Raw genomic sequence first — 25374 nt, 5'->3', positions numbered from 1 at the left:
AGGATTAGCTTTCCATAGAAGCAAGAAGGCTTCCTCTTTATTTAACAGGAAAGGAGGGTAAAGAGAACATACGGGAATAGTTGCTGGCTGGTGCATAGATGTGGTGGTGGGAGCTTGTAGGAGTTATTTTTTTCTCAGTGACTTAGAAACAAAGGCAAAGACTGAGAACAAGAATGTGAGGTGTTGGGGATGTAAGAAGATATAAAAATTACAAAACTGACATCTAAGAGAGCAGGAGCATAAAAGGACTAGAGAAATGTCATGAGCATCAAGGTAGTATCAAGGGCCCACTTGAGGTCTGTGGAAACTAATGTAAAGTGTAACCATTCAGCCTGTTTCCTCCAGTAGAGTAGACAAAGCATTGGTATAGTAATTAGTCAAGGTAGGTTAACTGCTCCACAAACTCCAAATTGTAATGCCTTAACACAACCAAAGACGATTTGTCACTAAGAAATTAAACGGACTGTCTCACTTAATCCTCACAATGGTTGAATACAGTGGGTATTACTACTTTGTCCTTTTTTCAGATGAGGGAACTAAAAAATGTGTTGAAGTAAGCCTAAACCATAATTTTTGTTTTAGGTATTAATTTTATTTGGGGGTATTTAAAAATATTTGCCTCCTGATCACCTTCAGACAATCAAGCAAGCTGCTCTCTTTCCCCACTGACTTCTAGAATCAGCTCTTCGATACTCCTCTGGGGGACACTTTCCACAAGTCTTCAGACAGGTTTATTTCCTCCTGTGTGCTCCTTCTATAGGCCTTACTTAATTGTACTGTAATGATTTGTTCCACAATTATTCCCTGACAGCCCCTGTGTCTTTGTGATCCTTTCTACTCCCTCTTTCTCCAACCAAGAGGTAGCAATGATGTTCTATTTCAAGAGGCATAAACCACAGCATCCACCACAGTGCTTTGGCAATGCAGTCACTGTTTACCTGTTCATTGAATGGAAGAAGGAAGACAAGGCAATTCTGGGACACTACAGAAGAAAAAAAAAGTTTCTGCTTGCTTTGGAGCTGAGAAGGAAACTAAACTATGGGTTCAAGTTTTCTTTCTGAAGGCAAGTTTTGGAAGTCTTGAGCTTTCTGTGGTGGCAGGCCACCACTCAGTGGAGGTATGTGTGCACTGCAGGGTGCTTAAACTAGGGTGCTCTCACCACTGCCCAAGACAAACTCCAAGAACAAATTGAAGTCTCCCACCACTCAGGTATCTGGAATCTGAGTTGTCACTGCCTAAGCCTTAGGCCGTAAGCCATCTAGTTCTGTGCTCCCCACCTTTTGTGATGTTACTTAGGACCACTGTTAAACTGATGACTTCCTTGGACCTAGAAGGTTCTGATTCAGTGGGTTGAATAATTTGTATTTTTAACTAGTACTCCAAGTGATTTTTACTATCAGGGCAGTTTAGGTAATTAATCATCTTTGTTTCAGTCACACTATATAATTGGGGCAGTAGTTTATTTTTCATCGACTTTAACACTCAGTTAACTTTAAATATATTATTGGCTAACAGATGAAATGCTCCTGAGGTCCTTGAAAGTGTAGCTTAATATTTACAGTATATTATTCTGCAGCTTTTACCTTTCTTTTCAGCAGGGTGATTCAAGTGAGAGCAGCTTTGAAGGCTAGGATCATGGGGCAACCCAAACTTCAGAACTGTTCTAGCACAGGAGCCAAACTAGGCACCAAAACTTAGTGCTGGTATGATGATTCGAATATTGTCAAATTCCATTCGTTTCTTTCTTGGATGAGGTCAGAGATCTGAGGTGACCAGACTTTCGACGGAAAAAGAATCGGGGAACGCTTTTTCCTTCTTTTCCCTTATTTCATTATTAGAATCTGTCCTAAGCAAGGAGAGCTGAGAAAAAATAGGCCCAACTTTTTATTCCTATTTTCAACAAGCCACAAATCTGAACCATATGAGAGGTGGAGGGGAGATTTAGTCAACTCTTGTTGCTGGTCGCCTGTCTTGGTCAGATCCAGTCAAGCTCTCCTTGTTAATCGGGCTCAGAGGGGTTCCTCGGGTAGGAAAAGTAACACCAAACTTTTTGAGAGAACAGAAGTCTTCAGCCACTTGACCTCATGAAATCCGTATGTGCCAAAGATAGTGGCCGCTTGGCTGAGGGTCCTCGAGACTTCACAAATTTGCTCCCGTGTGTAAGAGGTGGGACTCTTCATAAAATAACACGGTACACAGAGATCAAATAGCTCGTACAACTGCCTCCTACCGGGTTACGCGCATCTGTGGGACCGACAAGGTCCCAGTCTCTTAAGAGAGCCCCCCGCGCAGGCGCAGGACCGCCCGCGGCAATCCCCGACGCCGGGCGACCCGGGAAGGCCAGTCACGTGGCCCGCGCGGCACTCTCGGCGATTTTCCTTACAAGGACTTGGACAGACGAGCCCCGCCCCTGGCCGTGCCCTGGTATGTGCGGAGAGGCAAACCTACAGGATAGACCCAACCATCTGCTCACAGGAAAAGGGGAAGAAAGAAATACATACAAGAATGGATACAAAAAACACAAAAACTCGGACATCAGACCCAACGAAATCACCGCACACTGCTATATGTTCTAAATCGCTGCTTTATATTCCTTCCCGTGCACTCAGTCAACATTGCGCCCTTTGAGCGTATTGGCAACAGCGCCCCCCGTCGCCTTTCCATTAAGTCAGGCCCAGTCTGGTGGCGGAGAATGGTGACTAGGCTCTTTTCCGGTTTTCGAAGGGGAGGCCGGAAGTGTTGGGTTTTAGCGGCTCTGGGTGGAGAAGGGTGGTGATAGCGGCAACGAGGGCAGCGAGAAGCGTCACTGAAGCGCTCGGATTCTCGCGGCAGTGCAGGGTGAGTGGTGCTCGCGGTCCGGCAGGTGGGGCCCATCCCGCGGACCCGTCTCCGGGGGGCGGCTGGCAGGGCAGCGGCGCACCTGGGCAGGTGGACTAGCCGCTGGTTCCCTGCTTTCGAGCCGAAGGGCCGGCACCGGGATCGAAAGCCGCGGTCGAAGTGGCCCAGACGCGAACTTGGCTCCTTCACCTAGCTTGGGAAGTGTGGCTTAGCTTGCTAGCGCCGCGAACTTGAGCCATAGCCGGGTCCGCGAAACCCAAGCTTCCCAGCTCTTGACCCCGGGACTATATTTAGTTTCTAACGTAAACTTGCCCGATTCAAGAGAATTTGCGCAAAAACCGTATCCCGGTGTCCTGGCCCCGCCCCACTGCTGCAGCTGTTGTCGCAGCAGCTGTGGAGCTACGTTTAGTAGGAGACTTAACCACAAATTAGCTTCCTCAGCTCAGTATCCACTTCTGTAATTAGAACTTTCTTTTAAAAAAAATTTTTTTTTTTAAAAGAAGAATATTTGGACAAAAGGGGTTTTGGTTTACTTTGTGGCTTGAGGAAAAACTCCAAAATATAACACCGTTCCTTTTGGGTGGAGACTTTGGACTAAGTCAGTTTGCCAGTGTTCGCTTTTAAAGTAGTCGAGCATATGAAAATGCATGTCAGTTCTTTACAGAACATTGGAACAGAAATATGCACTCAGTTGAGATTTTAACTTAAGTGCACAAAAAATTATATCCAAAGGTGAAGAAAGTGAGTGTTTCTTAAATTGCTATAATTTGGTTCATGTTCTGGAAAGCTTTGATAAAACGTAACCAAGAAAAACATTTTATTTTCCAATGTGAGGATTTACTGGCAAGGGAACCCTTACAATTAATTGTCTTTGTCAAGTGCTAAGAACTTTTTGGGTGTGGCAGTCTTAAGAAAACTAACCATACGGTCAACCGGAAGTTTGCACAGGAATTGAAAACTTGGGTTTAGTTAGAATGGAAACACCAACCTGAAAATGTACTTTTAAAAACTGGTTGGCACCAAAAAATTCCATATACCTAGCTTGAAAAAAGTGCACTGATTAAATGATTTGGTCTGGATTTGAGAATCTGACCAAATACTAGGAAGTGTTTCCTAAAATGGGAGATTTCCTTAAAGAATGTATCACATCTTCCACAGTACTGTCAATTTGAATGGTAGTTTTATAGAAAAAATCTCTAGATTATTTTACATTTATTACCACTTTAAAGGTGTTGGACTCTAGGACTCTACTTAGTGTAACCTAATGTAATAATAGTATGGATTAATCTCATTTTATAAATGAAACCATAGTATCTAGAGATTCTGCAGAATCTTCTGGTTGCCCTTGGTGTGTGGGGAAGTCCTCTTTGAGGATAATTATTTTTCACTTCTCCTTCCATTGCTAGTCAATCTTCCTTACATGTATTTCTCCTTTTGTCATAACTCTAAATGGTTTTATTTCTATTTAATTAAGCAAAAGTAAATAAAACCACAAAGTCATTGGCAAGTCCTTTGATTTAAAACAAGATCATACTCCTTTAGATCTGTAAACTGAACCTCCTTGACTTTTGTTGACTGTTCCATTCACTTTCTCTGGCATCTGAAATCTTTGTGTATTACATAGAAGCCTGCTCTGCAAATCACCCTGTCTTTAGTTTCATACAACACATATCCCTTCACACCAAAGATCTTCCATTAAATGCTTGAAAAGTAGACTCTAGACTCTAGAATGAGTGAGCATCCTCATAATTTGGAAATCTCAGGTGCCTACATGGCAGTTTTCCCACCCTAAATAAAGAATACTTAATTGCTGTATGAATTATTTTCATTTTACCTCAGATTTCTGAATTTCTATGGGAGTTCTGCATTTGCTGAGGTCTTGTTAAGTAAAGACAGTTAGTCTTAATTGTTTGGGGAAAGTTAAAATGGGACAGAAAACCAGTATTAGCAAGGAGTATAAATGACAATATCCTAAGTAATTTGCTCCTTGGGATCATAGCACTGTTCCTGATTAGGCTTCCTCTCCACCAGTGTTTACTCCACCCCATACTTTTCGTTTGGTCGGAAAAAAACTACACTTTACTTGTTTTGGAACAACTGACTGTGAAGCTAAATTCCCTATCCCTGAAAGGATGCAGGTTTCTAGTGGGAAATAAACACATAGAACAGACTACAACTTCCTTGAAAAGGTAGTAACTTGCCCAGTGTTACACTACCAATTTTTGGTAGAATTTAGACTAACCTCTGACTCTCTTAATTTTAATGATGTCTTGTAGCTTCTAAATGGAACAGAATTTTTCAGGGTCTTTTTATCCCACCCTCTGAATCTTTTAGAAACAAAGATCTTTTCTGAACTCAGTATTTGATAATCATGTACCACCTTTGAGTTATTTTTCAGTGTTGTCACACATTGTTTTAACTTGAGAGTCATACTTCTGGAATGAAAACTATGTGACTCATTTCATAAATTGAACCAATCATCTTATTTCTTTATAGTTGCCTCCCCAACAATATTTTATGCTCCTTAAATATAGGAGTATAATATTTTGCTTTATATTTCTTTTTGTTGTTGTTATTGTTAATCCTCACCCAAAGATATTTTTATATTTTTCCATTGATTTTTTAGATAAGAGTGGAAGGGAGGGAGAGAGAAACATCAGTGTGAGAGAGACACATCGATTGGTTGCCTTCCACATGACCCTGATTGGGGTGGGGATGGAACCAGAAGCCTTGACCACTATAACCACTAACACCGGCTGGGCATAGGGCTTTTTTAAAATTAATTAATTAATTTTTTTTTAAGGGAGAGCAAGAGAGAGAGAGAAACATCAATGAGAGAGAACATTGGCCAATTCCCGCATGCCCCCCCACTGGAGATCTAGCCCACAACCTGGGTATGTGCCCTGACCGGGAATAGAACTGGTGACCTCTTTGTGCACCGGCTGGGCAATGTTTTTTCCTTATTGATGTTAGAAAGAGAGAGGAAGGGAGAGGGAGAGAGAGAAACATCGATGAGAGAGAACATCAGTTGGCCACCTCCTCCGTGCCCCACACTGGGGATCAGGCCCACAATCTGGGCATGTGCCCTGATTAGGAATCGAACCGATGACCTCTTGGAGCATGGTCGATGCTCAGCAACTGAGCCAAACCAGCCAGGGCATATTTTTTAATTCTTAAATAGTTTTCACCTCTAGGGACATTTGATACATATTTACTGTCATTAACTGATCATATTAAAGGTTGATGATTAAATATTGAATGAGCTAAAGAAAAGTTCAATGTAAGACCATTGTCAGTGCTGACAATGTCAGTGTGTGTGTGTGTGTATTACTTTATAACCCAAACGGAGCATTTTTAGAAGGTTCCTAGAGCCCCCCCATCCCACCAGATGTAGTAATATGAGATTTTGTAGATCAAAAAAATCAGTTGTCAACCATTTGTCTTGTAATTCTCATCAGTTTCTTTGGTCTTAAAATAACTGACATTCCTGCATCATTAGAGGAAGACAGTATTGTCAAACAAAACAGTCTATTTTTAAACATGTGCTTTGGTTTGCAATGCCATGGCATGCCTAAAATAATAAAGAGATTTGCACTGGTAACTATCTGCCACTAGTTGGATCTCAACCACTTACCCTAAGTCCTTCAGTACATTTAAGAGTGAGGAAATAAAATACTCCATATTCCTTGTAGTTTTTAAAACTACATTTAGACTAGAGGGGAAATTTACAGCTCTGTGTAGTTGAGATAATAATGGAATTTATTGCCCGTTAAAGGTATTACAGCATGAAAATAATGCTTTCGTGAATGGTTTAAATTATGAAAGGTAGCCTCCTAAAGGATGATTAAAGGAAACTTGGAAATTGGTGAGGAGTATATAACATAACTTCTGTGTCATGTAAGGTATATCCTACCAACACATTCCAGTGTATTGTCAAGGGGTGCTATATTGGATAGACTGGAATTTGTGACTCTGGAACTTTCTACTAAAATCTAAGAACAGATTTAGCTGGGTCTGGGAAACTAAGGCAGAGCTTTTCTTACTATTTCCATAATTGAATTTAGTCTGGATGATGTGGTATAATCAAGGAAATAATGTAAGAAATAATTTTAAACTCACACAAAGCATTGTATTCTGAGGTCACTTTGCAGTTTGGAGATCTAGGTAGTGCTTCATTCTTTGCAACCCACAGACTTATTTTTAGACCAAGGACATAGTGTTTTGCTACATCATAGCTAAATGTTGTTTTCAGAACGTAAGCTTTAAAATTGTTATCCTGTTCAGAGAATGAAATCAGTGGTGCTTATTTTAGACCTGCTTGGAAGAATATAACTCAATACAGTGCCTTAGTCTTGCTCAGTAGAGGTTTTGCAGACTATCACCACCTCAGCTCTGAAGGATGGTATGGTAAAAATTTATCTGATGACCATGGTATTTTTAACTCCAACTAAAATGTTATCGTTTTTTAAAGATTCAGTATTGAAAGGAAAATTCCTTTTCATTTTAGGTATTAGACATTCTTTTTACTTTTAACTTAAATTGTATAGGGATAAATTTAGATTACTAGAGAGCAAAGATAGTTTCCATATCTCTTACAATGTTTTCCAAACTTTAAAAAATTAAGTTAGCTTTAAAAACTATTGTGCTTTGCTTTTTTATAGAGGACTTAGTCACTGCAAGTGATTTAGGTTGGCTCTGTGCAAGAAATTGATTTGGGTAGAGTGGAAATATCAGCAAAACTTAATTACAGATTAATTAACTTCAGAGTTTTGTGTACTTTTAAGTTAGCCTTTCAGCAAATATCTTTCTTGACTATTTTGTTTCCAGTAGTAAGGGTACAGTAAGAATTGGTAGGTCAAAGTGGAAGAACGATATTTGGCAGTAAAGATTAGGAGACGAAGACCTGTTTCATAAGTTAGTCCTCCTTCCTACTTCTGTCCACTTTAGAATGGAATAGTTAGTTTAGGCTAGGGCTGTAGGATAGACCTGTTGAAGATGGATTAGTATTCCTCAATACTTACAAATCACTGAGGTATAGAACTAGAACTGTTTCTTGTTTCTATATTGCTACTAAACCAGTAGATTTGGTCATCAGCCTTTATTAGGCTACATAGCAGTACTGGGACATGCAATCTTGTCAATATGCTCTGTACTTTTAATTAATGTTGGTTATAGTTTGGAATTTAAAATTAGTGATGGACTATTGATTAAATGTCACAACTACTGAGGATGAGTGAGCTCAAAGCAAGATTCTGGTTTTTCTCATTGTAGTTTGGTTCTATGAGTAATGGTAATTAGTTGAGAGCTATTTTTGCCAAGTGATACTATCCTGCCGAATAATTTTTAGACACATTTCTAAGTAGCTTAAATATATCAGGAAGGTTGATTTAGTTTACCTTTTATTATTCTTTGTCTTCTTTTATTTCCCTTCATAATTAGGATCTAACTACCACCATGTCGAGCAAAAGGGCAAAGACCAAGACCACCAAGAAGCGCCCCCAGCGCGCAACATCCAATGTGTTCGCCATGTTTGACCAATCACAGATTCAGGAGTTTAAAGAGGCCTTCAACATGATTGATCAGAATAGAGATGGTTTCATTGACAAGGAAGATTTACATGATATGCTTGCCTCCCTGGGTAATGATCAGTTTTAATATTAATATATTAAATGTAGTTTTTGTGATGCCTTTTATGTTTATTTCTTTAGTCTTAAAGCTCTGTGAAGCCAATCTAATGATGTTATCGTTTACTAAATAAGATTCAAAATCTAGAGCAGTGTCTCTCAAAGTATGGTCCTTGAACCACCTGCAGATTTCTGGCCAGAACTCATGATTGGACTAGGGGCCAGTTGTTTGTGTGTGTGTTGCAAGGACTGATCTTGATTATGAGAGCAGTATTATTCCTTTTGATGTCCCAATGGAATAGCATACAATCTCCTCTCTTAATACAGGCCCTGTTCATTGAGAAGACTTTTTTCCTAATAGTTTTGCTACCATGAATGCAAGCAACAAACTGTATAAATGATAATCTTTCTTGTCATAATGTTTACTATGATGAATAGTTGATGCATTTTGTGATGTAATCAAAATTATGACACTCTTTTTTGTTTAGGGAAAAATCCAACCGATGAATATCTAGATGCCATGATGAATGAGGCACCAGGTCCCATAAATTTCACCATGTTCCTCACAATGTTTGGTGAGAAGTTAAATGGCACAGATCCAGAAGATGTCATCAGAAATGCTTTTGCTTGCTTTGATGAAGAAGCAACTGGTAATTACCATGATTTAATTTTTTAGTTATGGTAACTAAATATATAATAACTTGAAATATGATGACATACTATCTTCAGGTTTATACTATAGTTGTTTCTTCGTTGTTGTTTTAGACAAGCTTCTCCTATGACATCACTCACTTTACTGCTTCTGCCTTTAAATACCTGATTTACAATTTAATGGGTGTATTTGAAAGTTCTTTGGGAAACTTATACTCCACAAGGGTGAGGCTCTCAGTAAATATGTGCTGAATGAATAACTTTTACCAGTGCAATCTTGGATAAAGTGTAAATTGCTATAGGCCATGACACCAGTACTGTGTTTATCAGGTACCTCTCAGTTCTGAGATTATTTAAATCTGGTATCAGACTCTCTGGTTTCATATTCCTATTCTGTATAACTGTATGATTTAGGGCAAGTTACTTAACTATCTAAATCTCTGTTTTCTTATTTGTAACATGGGCAATAATATTACCTACCTCATAGAATTATTGTGAGGATTAAATGGAATCAGATAATAGCATACTGCCTGGCATAGAGTTAACTCTCAACAAAAAAGTTAACTACAGAAATGCCTGATCCTTTGGCAGAAGTATATATAAAAGAAAAGGGGCAACTCACATGGCAAGTTTTTTGAGAAGGAAGGCACACCCTTTGGTTATGCATTATTTGGAGTAGTTTAAATAGGCCAAACATAATCTCTGCAGTTTGGCTTCCTAGGCTCCCTACAAAATGGCCTCTTTGGTTTATTCAAGTATACTACCCTTGACTCTTGTATCGTCTTTCACCTCCTTCCAAGCTTCTCTATGCATTGTTGTCCTAACTTACCTCCACCATTTCTGCCTCAGTGCCTTCCTCATTATACCACCTTCTCCCTCTTAAACTTGAAACTCTTAATATCGTTTTCTGGAAGAGCTGGAGAAGAGGCAGACAGAGTAGAAAACTTTTTTTTTCTCCTAAGGACTCTTGTGTATTGATTGAATTTTTTTTATTATGAGGTGTTTGATTTTTTTAATGGAGGGGAATAAAGTGCCATAAAAGAGTAAAATGTCTTATCCATTCTTCAGCCTCCTCTCAATGGTCATATTCTTTTTAGAGCCTAGTCTGCATTTTCATACTATTTTTTCCTGTGTGTAGGAAAACTTAAAGTCTCTCCCTTCTTTCCACATCCAAACAATTTTATTTATCTCTCTTCTGGTACATACTGGGTCTAACCTTCTATTTAAGTTGTGTATTTATTCCCACTTATTACAGTCTCTCGCTGCTTCCAGGGTAATGGATGTGTGTCTTCAAAGATTATATTCCCATCTTTATAACCCCTTCTGCCACCTACCACAGTCCATTACACATAGTCGATGATTAGTTTATATGATAGTTGAATGACTTGGCTGTAGATGATTTATTTCTACAAGCTGAAAGTCTAAGATATTTTGTACTTTTTTTTCTTTTCTCCTCACCCGAGGACATTTTTTTTTGCATTTATCTTCAGATAGAGCAGGAGGGCGGGGGGCAAAGGGGGAGAATGTGATGTGAGAGAGGCACATCAGCTGGTTGCCACCCACATGATCCCAACCGGGGCTGGGGACAAACTGCAACCGAGGTACATGCCTTTAGTAGGAACCAAACCCAGGACTCTCTGGTCCGTGGGCCAATGCTCTAACTGCTGAACCAAACTGGCCAGGGCTGTACATTTTTATTTTATCCTCACCTGACGATATGTTTACTGATTTTTTTTTTTTTATTAGAGATAGCGCAGTGGGGAGAGAGAGAAATATTAATATGAGGGAGAAACTTCTATTGGTTGCCTCCTGTATGTGCCCCAAATGGGGATTAAACCCACAACCTTGTTGTGTGTCCTGACTGGGAATCAAACTTGCAACCTTTTGGTGTACAGGACAACACTCCAACCAACTGAACCATCTGGCCAGGGATTTTTTTTTCTTTAATCTAGGGTTGAATTAGGGGTAAAAACCATAAATCTAGTTTCCTATGTAAACTGATCTTGTAAGTTTATAGGAAATATATTATCAATATTTTAGCTTAATTTTCCAGTCAAAGAAGATGTCCTTTTTTTTACATTATGAAATTCAAAATCTTTGTGCTTACATGATCATTTATCACCATTGGTTAGAGTGTTATGATTGCACATGTGTGTTACTTGGGGAGCCTTTTTTAAATAATGCTCCATACCTGGCTGGTGTGGCCTAGTTGGTTGGAGTATCATTCCATACACCAAAAGGTGGCAGATTTGACTCTCTCTCTCTCGGCCCCCGTCTCTCTTTAAAATCAATTTATAAAATAAAATAAAAATATCAATGCCAGATAATAAATGAAGGATAGCTTTTGGACTTTTTAAGCTCTCTGGATGATTCTAATTCTGATGTGCAGTCAGGTTTTATGAGAAACCTGTTTTCACAATTTGAAAGTAGAAAGCACAACTTTCGGCTCACCACTCACATCCCCAGTGCTTAGCCTGGTAACTGTGACATAATTAATGCTCAAACATTTACTCAGTATTTTTGCACACCCTGGGCCTGGCCATATTTTTAATTAAATCTACATTAGATTTGTAAAAAAAAAAAATCTTATTTTACTTTTTTTTTTTATTAATCCTCACTGGAGGATATTTTTCCATTTATCTTCAGGTAGAGTGGGAGGGAGAGGGAGAGAAATGTCCATGTGAGAGAGACACATTGACTGGTTGCCTCCTGAATGACCCCGACCAAAGCCGGGAGCCGAATCATAACTGAGGTATGTGCCCTTGACCGGAACTGAACCTGTGACTCTTTGGCCGCAGGCTCATTTTACATATTGAAAAAACAAAGTCAGAGGTCAAGTGAAATACCTGAAATAACATAGCTTGTTAAAACCAGACCTCAAACCCTAGCTGGTGTGGCTCAGTCCCATGCACCGAGAGGTCACCAGTTCACATGCCCTGGTTGCAGGCTTAATTCCCAGGGTAGGGGGCATGCAGGAGGCAGCCGATGAATATGTTTCTCTCCCCCCACTCCCTTTTTTCCTCTTTCTCTAAAATCAATAAAAACTTTTTTTTTTTTTAATTGGACCTTGCTCTGACTGGTTTGGCGCAGCAGTTGTTGGAGCGTCGGCCCGTGGACCAATGAGTTACGATCAAGGGCACATATCTCAGTTGCGGTTCATCCCCAGTGGGGTCATGTGGGAGGCAGCCAGTCCATGTGGCTCTATCACATCGATGTTTCTCTCTGTCTCTTTCTCTCTTTCACTCTCTCCCTCCCTCTCACTCTTTCTGATAATAAATAGAAAAATATCCTTGGTGAGGAATAAAAAATCAACAAAAAACTGGGCCTTGCCCAGCCAGTGTGGCTCAGTGGTTGAGCATCGACCCATGCACCAAGAGGTCGCCAGTTTGATTCCTGATCAGGGTACATGCCCAGGTTGTGGGCCAAATCCCCAGTGTAGGGCATGCAGGAGGCAGCCAGTTGATGTTCTCGCTCATCAGTGTTTCTGTCTCTCCCTCTCCCTCTCTAAAGTCAATAAAGAAAAAAAGAATGAAAAAAAACTGGACCTCAAGACTCCAGTATTCTTTCCACTAAACCCACATTATTGATGTTTATAATGTGGTATTGATTTTAGTGTTATTTGCTTATAGAATAAGTATGATCATTCATACTACTTGAAAAAACTATGAAGCTTAGATTCCTTAATCATACTTTATTGCTTTTGTGTAGGCACAGGTTTAGCCTCTGTTATCAAGAGATCAGGAGAGGCTGATGGAGGAAGATTGATAGAGCAGAGAAAGTTAATCCCACTAAGCAGCCAGGCATTTTCTAGGCAACTGCTGAGGTTGACTGAAACATGAGAAGATCCCATATTTCATGTATTTCTGCATATATAGTTTGTAACATATAGAACATGCATAGTCGAGTGTAGATGCTCCTTGTAATTAATCCTCAGAGTAGTATGTATTCTGAACCCCAGTTCTTTATTTTTTAGGCACCATTCAGGAAGATTACCTGAGAGAGCTGCTTACAACAATGGGAGATCGGTTTACGGATGAAGAAGTGGATGAGCTGTACAGAGAAGCACCTATTGACAAAAAGGGAAATTTCAATTACATTGAGTTCACGCGCATCCTTAAACATGGAGCAAAAGATAAAGATGACTGAAAAGAACTCCAAATTCCAACCATGTGTTCCTTGTCGCCACTTTGGGTATTTCTGAGACTTTCTCTTAGCACCTATAGCGTGCCCTAGCTTTACAGCTTTTGCCTTTGTGGTATTTATTCTCAGCCATTTTGGGCACATGCCTCTCTATAATCAGACTGGACATGGGACTTTTTGTCATTTTCAGAATAGAAAATAGGGTAATTTAACTTACCAGCCCCCCCCCCCCAATAACTGCAATCTACACAGAGTCAATATATTTTTTCAGAGAAAGTTACTCAATTTTTTCTGAATGATAATTAAACTTTATGATCAAAACTTGTTTAAAACTTCTTTATTTATCAAAATTGGCTTTTATTAGTTTTAGTTGCATCTTCCAAAGAAAGGTAGATGAAGGCAAAACCTAGAATATGGTGTGGTTGTTAGACTTCCCTTACTCCTCCCAGTTTTCCTAACAATCCTATCTCCTCTGCTATTCATCTTTCCCCTCCCAAAGAAATACAGTTTTTTGTGGTTTTTTTTTAATCCTCACAAGAGGATATTTTTCTGTTTATCTTCAGACAAAGTGGGAGGGGGAGAAAGGGAGAGAGAAACATCGACATGAGAGGGACACATCAACTGGTTGCCTCCCACACAACCCTGACCAGGGCCGGGGACAAACTGCAACCGAGAATCAAACCCTCGACTCATTGGGCTTCCGGCTGAGGCTCTACCGCTGAGCCAACCGGCCAGGGCAGAAATACAGTCTTAACTACCTTACTTGTTTCCTGCACTTTGCCAATTTAAAAAATAATTTTCTATAGAACTTGCGTATATATGATAGCTTTGGTAGCTTTAGATCCTTAAGTTTATCATACCTGCCAACATCCCTCCTTATCTGTCCTAAGCTTTTGTACATTACTTCGTGTCATTTAAAATTAGGCCAGGCCACTGAGTTTAATTTTAATTTGTCCTCATTTTTAAAACTATTTTAGACCCAAAGTTTCTGTGAAATGTGTCTACCAAAAAGAGATATTTTTTTTGTATTGCATTTCGAAGTATTGGAAATACAGAACCATGTTTTTTTATTATATAAAGCTTTTCTTTAACATAATAATCCCTATTGAATTACAGTGTTTGTTTATGCAGAGATTCACCATGAGTCCATGTATGCATTTTGGACATTCCTGATTTGGCCACAAACAAAACAGCTGAAGCTAAGTGCCTGGGACAGTGAGATCATTATTTCAATCCTCAAAATAACTTCTGCTATTTCCAGAAATGCAAGACTGTTTCAGCGTTAGTCAGGAAGTGGTTGATAGTATCATTTGCTGTGGGCTTCAAAAAACTGAAATATTCATGAGTTTAAAAGTTGAAACATTAGGGGGAAAGTTGGTTGAAAAAAAACTAACAGCCTATAAAGATAAGTAATTGACAATTCCTCTAATAACTTAATGTTTTATGCTACTATTAACCAGACTATCCTTGGACAAAATCATTACTTCACCCAATAAACAATTACTGAATGCCTTAAGGGTGGTAGACCTTTGTACACAACAGGAAAGGTGAGCTAGATCTTTTAACCTTGTGAGGCCAGCTTTATAGAATAGGAGTAGAAGGACCAGTACCAAGAGTGCTCTTGCCCCTTTCAAGTTTAGAATCTTAGTACCTGTCGTAACTCCTGAATTTCATTCAATGGTTTTTGTTTGTTTGGTTGGTTGCTTGCTTTGGTACGTGCCCGTAGTGGGAACCAAACCCAGGACTCTGGTTCACAGGCCAACGCTCCAGCCACTGAGCCAAACTGGCCAGGGCTCATTCACTAGTTTTAAGCAAAGTACTTTTTCCAGGCTATAGCCATGATGCTAAAATCTTATTTGTTGAATTGAATTTCCATTTCAACTAAAAAAGATCACTTCTGCTTTGTTAACAGATTTCTAATGAAGAACAAATAACATTGTTTTCACTTAGATAAAAAATGGTCTCATTTACTAAAATTATCTCTTGCAAAATCCCTATTTCCATTTGATAACTGCTCAACTAGCTGCCATTAGGAGAGTGCATGGTCTCCCTGAGTGAAATAAATCTCCTAATTTAGTAATTGCATTCTCTATGTAGTAAGTAGATTTTGCTTAAGCAAAGATGATTGCTTAATAAAAAGCTAAAGCATCTATTCCAACAGTGGATTTGACTGAAAACCAGTCTCCGTGATGAAAATCATACTTTAAACAAATCACTTTAAAAGTCCTGAGGAACCAACTTAATAAGGGTAGCATCGTTATGATTATATTGTCATTTAGATTCCAGCTCCCAAATTTCACTTGATCAAGAAGCCTGTGACTCCAGAGCAGGAATTGATGAGTGCTACTGGGAAAAAGGAGGGCGGCCAGACTATAAGACAAAAGCAACTTCTGAAAAGGAAAGTCAACGATTTTCTACAAGGTAGGAGAGAAAGGACTGTAAGAGGTATAACACCTAGACTTAGAGAGGGTAAGTTGTAAGAATCAGAAGACAGTAAAAGGGCTTGGAGAGGTATATAGAGCCACAAAACAATATTATGGAAACCATAAATATTCATTTGCTTGGTTATATTAGACACATTTTAGAAAGAAACACATGGAGATCAAAGTACAGTCAGGATGTCTCAGCTGTGATCTTTATTAAGGTGGCCAGGGAGAGGGTCTATGCCAGTGGTTCTCAACCTTCCTAATGCTGCAACCCTTTAATACAGTTCCTCATGTGGTGAAACCCCAACCATAAAATTATTTTTGTTGCTACTTCATAACTGTAATTTTGCTACTGTTATAAATTGCCATCAGGAATATGTGTTGTCCGATGGTCTTAGGCGACCCCTGTGAAAGGGTCGGTTGTTGGGCCCCCAAAGGGGTTGCGACCCACAGGTTGAGAACCGTTGGTTTATACAATGGTACTAGACCGTACTTAGAAGAGCTCTAAGACCTAAGAAGCCAAAATCTTATGATTGGGAAGAAAACTATTAAAACTATTGGCTCAAGAGCAGATTGCAGCTAAAGAAAAGAGTAAATATTTTAGAACGAGGTGTGACTTCTCTGCAGTTGCTTTTCAAATTCAATTGAGAAAATGCATTCAATTATAAACTGGACCTCTGGCTGGGATGAGAGGACTACAGCGTCAGCATCACCCAGGTGCTTATTAGAAATACAAATTATCACCTACTGAATGACTACCTGGCGTTGGGGCTCTGGAATCTTTTACCAAGCCCTCCAGGTTTCTCTTATGCATGTTACTGTTTAAGAACTGATATAAAGTGCTGAACACATGGCTTCTACCATCTAGGAATTTCTGATCAAACATTTATAGAATATAAATGATTTATTCATCTCCCCAGAATCCAGCTCAGCACACGTTCAGGCGATCACAGTGTTTAATAAAGGTTTGCTATTAAGTTGACCATCCTCAATTGAGAAAAAGTGCTGCTCATATTATTCCAGGCTGAGGAAACTGACAGTTAACAGCCACAAACAATAACCAGAACAAAACTTGAATAATGTAGCTTCGTTGTTTCCTTTGTTTTGACCAAACGCATTATGTAATGTGCTTGAGCGACTGTATGTGCGTGTGCGGTCTGACATCTCTAATGATCCAAAGGAAAGCAAATTTAATTTGAATAAAACTTTCTTTTGGTTGGAAAGGGAATGAAACTTACTGTCTGTGGCCAGATACCGTAAACCTCGTAATCCGAGGGTAAGTGAGGAGGAGGAGGAGGAAATGATATAACGCGGGCTGAAATGCAGTTTAAAAAGAGTTCTCCCGCAGGCAGGAATCCGCGCGGCTGCCGCCTTCTTACCTTCCCCGGTATTTCGTGGGACGTACCCCAAAAATTACTGTTTCACCTTCAGTTCAAATTTAACTAGGCCCGCTATACTTTTATTTATTAACTCCGGCAGCCCTGCGTGGGCGATTTCCGACAGCCGGGAACCCCTAAACCTTGAGAGATTGCGCCCCGCCCGGGTCAAATTCCTGACCCCGCCCGGCGCCGGGGAATGCGGAAGGGCCACGGGAACCGCCGCGGCGGCCGGGGGGGTTGGGCGGGGCGCGGGGCTGCAGCCGCGCCGCGCGCCCAGACCAGCCAGGCCACGGAAGCCAGGTGGACCCCGGCCGTGTTCGTCGGCCCCAGCCCCACTCCCGGGCGGACACAGCAAGCTTTCTCCAGCCTGAGCGAGAACAGCCGCTGCACCAGCACCCCTTCCCGAGTTGGGTCCCGCCGCGCCTTCCGGTGTGTTTTCCGGTCCGCCTCTCGAGGCAGGAAGTGCCGGGCGCCGCCTCTATCGTGCCACAGCCCATCGCTCGTCGTAGTCACTTGTCGCCTTGTGCAGGGCAGCCCGGGTTCTGGTGTCTGGCGGCGGTGAGTGGCTCGCCCCCGGGCGCGACACCCCTTGGGCCTCCTCCCTCCCCCCCTTCCTGCCCCGCGCGGGCAGCCAGACCCGGGCGGGGGCTGTGGGGGCTGTGGGAGCCGTCAGGGTGGGTGAGGGGCCCTAGCAACCGCTGGGCCCAGGCCTGGACGGAAGTTCCTCGGCGGAAGAAGCCGGCCTGGGAAAAGGCTGGGCTGGAGGAGGTGGCCGGGCCCCCGGCCTTGTGTCACCCCGGATGACTTCACACACCTGGTGCCTCCGACCTCCCGGCGGCCAGGCTACCTGCCGCCGACTTCGCGGCCCAGCCCGTCGATTAGGGTGTTGAACCCCTGCTCTGCACCACACACAGGGCTTGATGCTTGGGGGATGCAGGAATCTACTGATGCATGGTTCTTGCCTTAGATGAAGTGTCCAAGGAAAGTATTAGAGAAAACGTCACCGGTTGCCTTAGTGTAGGCTAAAATGGAATAATTTCCGTAGGAGTTGTAAGTCTCACTGTATGTTGCATTTGTAAAGATTTAGTGCGTTCGTGTTGGTTGAAGAAAAAGATAAATAGAAATCAGGAAGGATTTCCTAAAAATGAATCGTGACCTCATTGAAAGCCTGGAGTCAGCCCTAGAAGGGAGAATTTAGTATTTCCGGCTGGATCTGCGGTAGGAGGTAACCAGACCCAAAGCGGAAAAGGTGGGAATTTGTGTTGAGCGGAAAAGAGATGGTGGGGAAAACCAGTCTGAATGGAGCAGAACTATAATGAATAGTAAATGGAAATAAGGGTAGGTAGGTAGGTAAGTGTGGTCTTTTTGTGGATGTATTGAAAAATAAAAGATAATGGGAGAGGCATTAGGGAGTGATTTGGATTCTTCACCAAGGAAGTAATATGAAGGAAAGGGGTTTAGAGAAGCCTTTGTTTAAGATGAAATTGCATTGGTCCTTTGGTATTAAAAGTATCGTGGCATTTTAGAATTCAAAAGGCCTTATAGATTATTTTTCATTTTATAATAGAGGAAATAAGCCAAGAAAAGTGAGAAATTTGCCTAAGATCATTTGAGGGATTCACATGGCGCCACCCATTTTCTCTGTAAGCATTAGATGGACCCTCTTGGACCTCATAACAAAGTGCACACAGCTTATTGTTGAGGCTCTGTTGAATGAAACAACTTCTATGATGGTTGAGTCAACATTCATTTATGCATCAATGAGACCAAATTTAGACAAGGTGAACTGCACTTTTGAAGGACAATCCCCAGGTCAGGGTTGCAGAGGTTAGGAGAGAGAAGAGGACTTGGACCCCCTGAATGAGGCTGGTTATCTCTCTCTCCCAAGAATCAAAGATACCAGATATCTAGGAATGATTTTTATTGTCAGAAACTTTGGGCTCTTCCTTCCTCATTTCACACTTCAGCAGTGTGGTGGTATTGCTTATTACTCCCTACTGGCTATATTTTCGTGGTAGAGAATTTCAGTTGCTTGTATGCAGGATATTAGGGACAAGTAGTACAAGCCAGACTGGGCCTAGACTTCCTGAGTACAGATCCTGGATCTAAGTTCTACCTTTTTCTTTCACATTACACTAAGTGAAAGAAATCAGGCTCATAGAATATACACTGTATATTTCCATTTTTAAGTTAAAGACAAAACTAATCTATAGTGATAGAAATCTGAGCAATGGCCTGGCCGGTGTGGCTTAGTAGATTAAGCATCGTCCCATGTACTGAGAGGTCCAGGTTCAATTCCTGGTCAGGGCACATACCCAGGTTGCAGGCTTGATTCCCAGAAGGGGGTGTGCAGGAGGCAGCTGATATATCTCTCCCACTTTGATGTTTCTGTCTCTCCTTTTCTCTCTCTAAAAAAATCAATTAAAAAAATTCTTTAATAAATCTGAGCAATGGTTGCATATGGGAGAGAATGCTTAATTTTGAGGGAACTTTCTGGAGTGATGTTAACATTTGTTACTTGGTTGGGGTGGTGGTTACATATGTGTACACATTTACAAAAACTTAGTTTAAGCTCTGTACATTTCCCCATATAGAAATTTTATTGTAATAAAACAAAATGATATGAGTTCAAAGGATGGAAAGTTTACTGCCAACTGGGATTATCATAAAATCCATAATGAAGAAATGACAGCATTATAATGTGTGTAATAAATATTAAAATTTAATCTTGTACTACAGGGAAAGTTTGGTGTTGAGAAAATATGTAAGCATTAAGGCTCTGATTACATAGGTGCCTAAATATGCAGCACGAAAAAGATCATATTAAGTATGTGAGGTTAATTTTGTGGGGTATTTTAACTTGATTAAATACTAAATTCTCTTTATGATTGCTATTTTCAAACTGTTGTTCATGTATCCAATCATTTGATCCTCCCAATTAGCATAAACATTAGTTTTGACTATAGTAATGACCTGAAGAATGTATAAAGATTCTGATAGAACTTGGTGAAGATGACAGTTGAATCAGAAGTGATCTTAGGTTTCTGCCCAAGAACTGCTACTCTCTGCTCTTTTGTGTTCATCCATTCTCAGCCTTACCTTGTGCCTCCGCTCAGAAGGTGGCCTTAATAAAGGAGAACTCTTTTGTTTTTTATCCTCACCTGAGGACATTTTTTGCATTTATCTTCAGAGAGAACAGGAGGGAGACACATTGGCTGCCACCCACATGACCCCAACGGGCTGGGGACAAACTGCAACCGAGGTACTGCCCTTAGCAGGACCCAAACCCGGGTCTCTAGAACGTGGGCCAATGCTCTAACCGCTGAGCCAAACTGGCCAGGCAATAAAGAAGACCTCTTAAGTATCCTGCCTCAGACATCTCTTCTGCCATTCTACTATAATTTTGCTAAAACTTGAACTCTTTATCATCCCTTTGTTCACAAAATCAGCTCCTCCCTCCTTAATAACCTTAGTTTTTAATGGTAACTTTATGCTACCAGTACTTCAACTAGTACTTAAAAGCAAAGTCATCCAAGAACAACTCTGAAGGGGAAACTCCCTTTAAGTAGCAAGAACTAGCACATCAGCATAGGAACCAGAAAGAAGTATAGGAATGTTGAAGAAGGGGTGACTATTGCAGTTAAAAGATAAACCCACAGAACTTGGGGAGAAATTGTATAGAAGAAATTGAAATTTTCTAAAAAGAAATAGAAAATTCCCTATCTAGTACAAAAACTTGACTGTGGCCCTGGCCGGTTTGGCTCAGCGGTTAGAGTGTCGGCCTGCGGTCCAGAGAGTCCCGGGTTTGGTTCCCGCTAAGGGCACGTGCCTCGGTTGCAGTTTGTCCCCGGCCCTGGTTGGTTGTGCGGGTGGCAGCCACTCGATGTGTCCCTTTCACGTCGATGTTTCTCTCTCTCTCTCTGTTCCTCTCTCTCCCTCCCATTCTACCTGAACAAAAAATGGGAAAATGTCCTCGAGTGAGGATTAAAAACAAAAACAAAAAACTTGACTGTGGTTCCCTTTGAACTTTTTAAGATTTTGTGGTTATAATTCTGACATAAAGGCATTGACCTATTTTAATACAGTGGCTTGAATAGTTTTCTATTGCTATATAACAAATTACCTCAAAACTTAGCACCTTAGAAAACAATAAACAGTTTCTGAGGGCCAGGAATTCTAGGTCAGCTTAACTGGGTAGTTCTGGCTCAGTGCCTCATGAGGTTGTTGCCCAGATGTCAGCCAGGTTTGCAACCTTGAAGTAAGATCAACCTCCAAAATGGCTGGCAAGTTGATCCTGACTATTGACAGGAGGCCTGAGTTCCCTGCAACATGGACCTCTTCTTGGGGCTGTGTACTATCCTAATGATCTGGCGCTGGTTTCCCCAGATTGTGATCCAAGAAAGAGCAAGTCAGAAGCTGCAATGTCTGTCATGACAAAGTCACACTATTATTTTTGTGATATCCCATTGATTATTAAGGGTAGCAGATGTGTCACTCCAAGATAAGCCACTTTGGCATGAATATTATTTTCAGCAAGGCAATTTAGAAGAAGCCATCACAAGAAAAGCTCTCTGCCCTCCCCTTATTTGCCTAAATTTACAAAGGTATACTTTCTCCCCTCTCTACCAGGAAGGACAAAGGTTACTCTCTGGAGATAACTTTAGATTCTTATCAGTGGAGAAGGCCATAATATAAGTCTGCATGACAAGCCTTACTTACCCTTGTTTACTTCATTTTTCCTGGTAACCTTCCATAATTAGGCTCTCTTCCTCATATCTTTCTTCTTTTTTCTTCAGCTAAAGATAAAATTTAAGCCTGAGTTCTAAACCACCTCTGATAATTGGTTTTTCCCTGGGTATCTCCCATGTATACATGAGGTATATATGTTAATAAACTGCTCTTTGTGTTTCTCTTGTTACTCTGTCTATTATTAACAGTGGTGTCAGCCAAGAACTCAGAAGAGTGGAAGGAAGATTATTTTATCCCCCCTACGGTTTCACAGGTCAACCATTTTTACTGTTGGAGGGGGCTACACAAGGATGTGAAAAGTGTTGAGGGTCAGTTTGGATCCTGGCTACCACCATAGAGAAGGAACAAGTTCAACTCAGGGTACAGGCAGTAACATAAATAAGTACTGACTGTGTCAGGAAGATAATAGGGAGTAGTGGGAGTTGCTCACTAAATACTCTATATCTACAGAAATTTGGGAATGTTGGTCAAGTGATTCCTTATCATACAGTTTTTCAAGAGGTCTGAAATTTGTTTTTATTAAAGTAAAATATTCATTTTTTAAAATGTCAAACTAATTCAATAATTTTAAAAGGTCATCCCTGGACTACTAAATGAACCTTCCTACAGACTGCATATAGTTTGGTAGCTGCCAGTTTGTGACTTCTGACCTACCTAACTCTTTTATTTTATAGATGAGGAAGATGAGAATCAGGAAAACTAAAATGACCAAAGTTCATACAACTTGAAAATGTCAGAACTGGAATTAGAATCCAGGTCTCCAGCATCACTGTGAAACCGTAATCACCAAATTTCAAAAACTAAAGGGAACTAAATGCACAAACAGCCAATGCCTTCTAAGTGACAATGCAGAGGTTCTCAGCCTTCAAAGCACATTGGAATCACCTGGTGCATTTTTTTTGCTTTTAATCCTCACCTGAGGATATTTTTCACTGATTTTCAGATGGGGGTGGGGGTGGAGAGAGACATTGATTTGTTGTCTCCCGCACAACCCCAACCAGGGCTGGGGACCAAACTGCAACTGAGGAACGAGCCCTTGGCCAGTATCGAACCCGCGACTCTTTGGTCTGCGGGCCGAAGCTCTAACCATTGAGCAAAACTGGCCAGGGCAACCTGGTACATGTTTTTAAAAATACAGATTTCTGGCCCTGGCTAGTTTGGCTCAGCGGTTAGAGCGTCGGCCTGCGGTCCGGAGAGACCCGGGTTCGGTTCCCGCTAAGGGCATGTACCTCGGTTGCAGTTTGTCCCCGGCCCTGGTTGGTCGTGCGGGTGGCAGCCACTCGATGTGTCCCTTCACGTCGATGTTTCTCTCTCTCTCTCCCTTCCTCCCGCTCTATCTGTACAAAAAAAATGGAAAAATATCCTCGGGTGAGGATAAAAAAAAAAAAAAAAATACAGATTTCTGGGCCCAACCTATAGATATTTAGTTTCGGTTTGACTAGAGTAAGATCTAGGCATCAGTTTTGTTTTTTTTAACTTCCAGGATTATTTTAATGTGCAGCCATTATTGAAACCAGAAGGTTAACTACAGTGAGAGCCATATTTATTTGCCATATGGTGACAGCAATTAGCTGATTTAAGATACTTAAAGGAAGAAGCCTCAGAAGAATGTGGAGGAAATTATGGATAGCTGACAGAATATGCCCCGGGCCCATGTTTCCAGGGCTTCCAATAAAGCTATATAGGCTGAATGATGTTCACAAGCAATTTCTGCTTATTAATGATTATGGTGCTCATGTTTTGATTTGCACATTAGTATTGCAGGTGATTTTGCAGATTGTTATCTAAATATGTTGACACCTATAATTCAGTTTTTTTTATATTCCTGCCTTTCTTGTAACCTCTGTGAACACTATATATGACCTTTAGTTCACTCTGTATTGGAAATTTACAAAAATAATTAAAAATTCGAAGAGGAAGTGAGAACTTTTTTGCAATTGAGGGTTATTCACATTATGTGTTATGTTGTATATGGATATTTAATTATAGTTGAAAGGTAAGGTTTGATTTTTTTTTTCTTCTAACATTTATAGGTTAACTGTTAATTTGATAGTCCTAGGTAAAGATTTAAAGCCTTTGGCACAGACAAGCAGTGTGGTGTTGCTGAAGGAAAAGTACAAAACAGAAGGGCTAGAGATGAGGCTGGAAAGATCATTCTAGAGGAGGCAAAGGAGGACCTTGTGCACCATGCTTGAGAACTTACACTTTGTCCTATATGGCAGGAGATAGCCAAAGGGGATTTTTTTTTTTTTTTTTTTTTTTTTGGTACATGCCCCTAGTCTCTAGGGCCCAGCGGGAACTGAACCTGGGACTCTCTGGTCCGCGGGCTGAAGCTCCAACCACTGAGCCAAACCCGCCAGGGTGGGGATTTTTAAAAGGGGAATAGATGGTAATGTCATATTCATGTTTTATATACCTCTGGCTGGAATATAAAGGATAATTTAACCCTGGCTGGTGTGGTTTAGTGGTTATAGTTATAACATCTGCCTACACACCAAAGGAATGCAAGTTCGATTCCCGGTAGGGGCATGTACCTTGGTTGTAGGTTTAATCCCTGGCCCTGGTAGAGGCATGTGCGAGGGGCAGCCAATCTATGTGTGTGTCTCATATCAATGTTTCTCTTCTGCCCCCCCCTCCATTCCACTCTCTAAAAATCAGTGGAGAAAAATATCCTTGGCTAAGAATTAACAAAAAGAAAAAGGGTAGTTTAGAGGGGCCTAAAAAACAAGAATATTGGTTAGATTGACTAGTTGATCATAAAAACACACACAGAGATGATGAGAGCCTAGCTGAGGAATGAGGAAGATGAACAAATCTGAGAAATATTTAACAGGCAGGGCTTGATTCATCAGGGATAGTGATGAGTCAGGGTGACTCCTAGGTTTCTGGTATGGTGAGTGGCTAAATGATGGCGCCATTAACTAAGAGAAAACAAAAGGATGGATGAGAAAGCTTAGGAAATGGAAGATAATTCAGTCTTATTTATTTATTTATTTATTTATTTTTTACAGATGTTTCTCCTTTTTTCCCCATTGAAACCCTCATTCCAACCCCCCCCCCCCAGCATTATTGTCTGTTTTCATTGGTTATGCATATAAGTTCTTTGGTTTATCTCTTCCTTCTCCCCTGCCCCCCTCCAATAATTCAGTCTTCAACACATTGATTATGAGTGTCTGGGATATTCAAAGGGATGCCTTTCACAAGCAATTGGATATTTGAATCTGCTACTCAAGGAAGAGGTCAGGCCTAGAGGTACTTGGAGATACAGGTGCTGTCAGAATAGTGAGAGTCAATGAGATCATCCAAGCAAAGCAAAATCACGACTGTTAGAATACATGAATATTTAGTATAAGTGAGTAGAGGAGATAAAGACTTAACAAGAAAATGGAGGAGGACTGGTCATAAAAATAGAACTGAGAGAGATTATGTGGGTGTCAGCAAGTCAAATACAGCATTTTACATAAATCATTCTTTCCAATATAACATTTAGGAGCCTTCCTCATTAGAGTGTAAGGTCTTCAGGGTTGGGAACCTTGCGTTCTCTTCCCATTTGGGACAGTTAATTTC

At 40.7% G+C, this 25374-nt stretch overlaps 1 protein-coding gene across 5 annotated transcripts in view; it reads left to right on the top strand.

Moving 5' to 3' along the window:
• The first annotated feature begins 2706 nt into the window (after positions 1-2706).
• Positions 2707-25374, top strand: part of LOC118618154 (myosin regulatory light chain 12B) — a 30711-nt gene continuing 8043 nt past the window's right edge. Inside the window, exons 1-4 of one of the 5 annotated variants that reach the window (XM_036244125.1) lie at positions 2707-2838; positions 8278-8476; positions 8951-9112; positions 13087-13233. In XM_036244125.1, the coding sequence (XP_036100018.1) occupies positions 8293-8476; positions 8951-9112; positions 13087-13233 (493 nt within the window). In that variant the 5' untranslated portion in view covers positions 2707-2838; positions 8278-8292. Of the gene's footprint in view, positions 2839-8277; positions 8477-8950; positions 9113-13086; positions 13234-15560; positions 15675-17484; positions 17617-25374 lie in introns of those variants that run through there. The other 4 variants (XM_036244127.1, XM_036244124.1, XM_036244126.1 and 1 more) reach the window with 4 other exon arrangements.

This window comes from Molossus molossus, unplaced genomic scaffold, assembly GCF_014108415.1.
Source record: "Molossus molossus isolate mMolMol1 unplaced genomic scaffold, mMolMol1.p scaffold_m16_p_6, whole genome shotgun sequence".
Lineage (NCBI taxonomy): Eukaryota > Metazoa > Chordata > Mammalia > Chiroptera > Molossidae > Molossus > Molossus molossus.
This window is presented reverse-complemented; position numbering and strand designations above follow the sequence as displayed.